General features: G+C 35.4%; 1 protein-coding gene across 1 annotated transcript; it reads left to right on the top strand.

The window, feature by feature from the left end:
• On the top strand, positions 1-1,454 carry LOC118754192 (beta-1,4-N-acetylgalactosaminyltransferase bre-4-like). Its single transcript, XM_036489058.1, has 4 exons — positions 1-328; positions 401-678; positions 753-1,179; positions 1,263-1,454. Exons 1-4 carry the CDS (start codon positions 198-200, stop codon positions 1,387-1,389), a joined length of 963 nt encoding a protein of 320 aa, XP_036344951.1. The 5' UTR covers positions 1-197; the 3' UTR covers positions 1,390-1,454.
• Positions 1,455-2,818: the final 1,364 nt, after the last annotated feature.

The following is a 2,818-nucleotide window of genomic DNA, read 5'->3' as shown; positions in this document are numbered from 1 at the left end:
GATATTACTATCGATAGTATCCCACCTCTAAGTACTGGTTTGGAAAAGTGTCGGGTAATATCTCCGAATTGGGGTAGACTTATTGGGCACTCGACGTTCGAATGGAGATTTTTACGTTTAAAAAATTCTTCAATAAAATGTGTCTTATAAAAATGAAAAACTGGACAATCGCATAATTGTGATTATGACCAGCGGCGATGGCGCTCTTCACTAAAGCGAACGGGGTGAGGGCGCTGCTATGTCTGGTCGGGATGTGGGTGCTATTTAGTGCGTTCCTGAGCTATATAGATAATAAAACTGCAAATTACTCAACATTTAGTAGACTTAGGTAAGTTTGCTTAACACCCACATGCCGCCTATATTTCGTTAAATTATTACATCGAATATCCTACTTCTATAGCATTCGACACATGCATAAGTTTTCTAAAGTGGTCAACACTTCCAGTGATGCTCTAAACGACCAAATCCATAGCGCAAATGAAACTTTTATTTCTGGTAACAACCCAACACTTCCTGATAACGAGATTCAGTGGAATAGTTCATCAATAAACCAGAAGAACATTTCCATTGAAAGTCGCCAATCAACCAGCGATTTACTGCTTGGTGAAAAGATACCTATTGAAAGACAATACTCGGGTTCTTTGAATATAAAATGTAAAAATCCAATATACGATGAAAGTAAGTAGTTCATTCATTGATTCTTTCCAATTATTAAATGTCAGACGAAAATTAACAAAATAACTAATTTATAGACGATGGACCAATAACGCCGAATACCACACTTGAGTCGTTAGACATTGTAGAGGCTGATTTGTCTTCTTTATTAAAGCCGGGTGGAAACTTCCAGCCACATGACTGTATTCCAAAGGATCACGTTGCAATAGTGATACCATTTCGCGATCGTTACGCTCATTTAGCCGTTTTTCTTCGAAATATTCACCCATTTTTAATGAAACAGCATATCGCTTATCGAATATTTCTTATCGAGCAAACTAACGGGAAAGCGTTTAATCGTGCGGCACTCATGAATATTGGCTTCTTAGAAGCCTTGAAAATGTATCCCTGGGATTGTTTCATCTTCCATGATGTTGACTTATTACCTCTGGATAACCGAAACTTATACACATGTCCGCGACAACCGCGTCACATGTCTGTTTCTATAGACACATTAAACTTCAAGTACTTGTATAGATTACACTAAGAGATATACATACATGCATATTTTCACAAAATAATTGCTTTTAATCTTAAAATTACATTAGGTTGCCTTATCGCTCTATCTTTGGTGGAGTATCAGCAATGACACGGGAGCACTTTCAGCTAGTAAACGGCTTTTCGAATTCTTATTTTGGTTGGGGAGGAGAAGACGATGACATGTCAAACAGGTAATAATGTTTACCTCAACAAAAAAGAACTAAATCCATTTGGTGCAAATATATTATAATTTGGATAAATTTTAGCTTTTTCATTATAACATTTCCCGTTATTCTGCTCGACTATTTACAGCGCGGCGACGAATAACTGTTACCCCGTTTTTTTTTTTTTTGAGAAATGAAAAAGAATTTTATTGTTAATTTTCTACAGATTTTACTTTAGCTGCATTAATTCGATTTTTAATTTTAATATTTATTTACATTTGCCAGCAGTTTAAATTTTGAGAGAAAAGTTCATTTGGCACGCAAGTCTTTTCAGGTGTATTTTTTCTTAGGCTTTGTATAAAAAAAATACAAAAAAAGAAAAAACTGTACAAGGTTGGTCGAATGAATGGCCGTCCAAGTCACCAATTCCGAGTCTATTCGATTTTTGAGTATGAGTCCTTATGTTAGACAAAAGGGGGAGTATAAGGGACTCAAAATGAAGAAAATTAGCCCATGGTTACAGAAGATATGGATTAAATTAACTAAGGATTAAAATTTAAAAACTAATTAATACAACTAAAGTAAAATCTGTGGAAAACTAACAATAAAATACTTTTTTCGCAAAATCTATAAAGGACCTTTTATTTCTCTAAAAACCTGGGTAATAGTTATTCGTCGCCACGCTGTATAACCAAATTTTGTTAAAGTGTAAACAAGATTTTGTGTTTCATGTGGTTCAAATGTCAGTCTCCGTGACGAAAGAGTAGACGATGCCGCAAAGCGTAAGATAATAAAAAGAAAATTATTGGATTCATTTTTGTAAAAAGAGATGTGACGGGGTGGATTGGCATCCTCTTGGAGTTAAATTATCATAACCTTTGAGCAAAGTTTGGCTAAAGCTTTTCAGGTTTTCAAAAGGCAAGTTTGCATTCCCTTTATTACAGAGAACACATACATCGCACGTTTAATCGTTCCCACAACAGTCGGGTCTACGTAACCGGAACGACCCAGATTTATATCTGGCCAAGGACTGTCACTCCAGCAACACTCCCCAAAAAGTCAAGATTTACGTTTTTGGAGATTTCAATATGCAATTAATAAGCTTGATAAGTAGAATATGTTCAGTCTAACAGATAACCAAACTTCCCAAATATGGCGAAGATATGTGTCTTTCCATCTGTCTTTTTAACCGACTTCCAAAAAAGGAGGAGGTTATCAGTTCGTCGGAATATTTTTTTTTATGTATGTTACCGCATAACTTTGGACCACGTCAACCGATTTCGATAATTCTTTTTGCATCGGAAAGGTAGTGACTCAGAGGTGGTCCCATACTAATCTTGTTGAGATCCGATCAGTGGATCTTGAGATATATATATATATATATTTTTTTTTTTTTTATATGGGAGTTGAAGTCGGTTTTTTTTGCTAAAAATTACTTGTTGTCCGTGTTGCCATTTTAG

Source organism: Rhagoletis pomonella, unplaced genomic scaffold (assembly GCF_013731165.1).
Source record: "Rhagoletis pomonella isolate Grant_MI unplaced genomic scaffold, Rhpom_1.0 Rhpom_scaffold_03527, whole genome shotgun sequence".
Taxonomy (NCBI): Eukaryota; Metazoa; Arthropoda; class Insecta; order Diptera; family Tephritidae; genus Rhagoletis; species Rhagoletis pomonella.
Note: the sequence above shows the minus strand (reverse complement) of the source record. Positions and strands in the feature narration are given on the sequence as shown.

What these genes read in the sequence shown, in the direction of transcription:
- LOC118754192 (XM_036489058.1), top strand. Translation starts at nt 198, where the DNA reads ATGGCGCTCTTCACTAAAGCGAACGGGGTGAGGGCGCTGCTATGTCTG. An exon ending in AAATCCAATATACGATGAAA is followed by an intron (nt 679 to 752) that starts GTAAGTAGTTCA and finishes ACTAATTTATAG; the next exon opens with ACGATGGACCAATAACGCCG. An exon ending in ATAGACACATTAAACTTCAA is followed by an intron (nt 1,180 to 1,262) that starts GTACTTGTATAG and finishes AAATTACATTAG; the next exon opens with GTTGCCTTATCGCTCTATCT.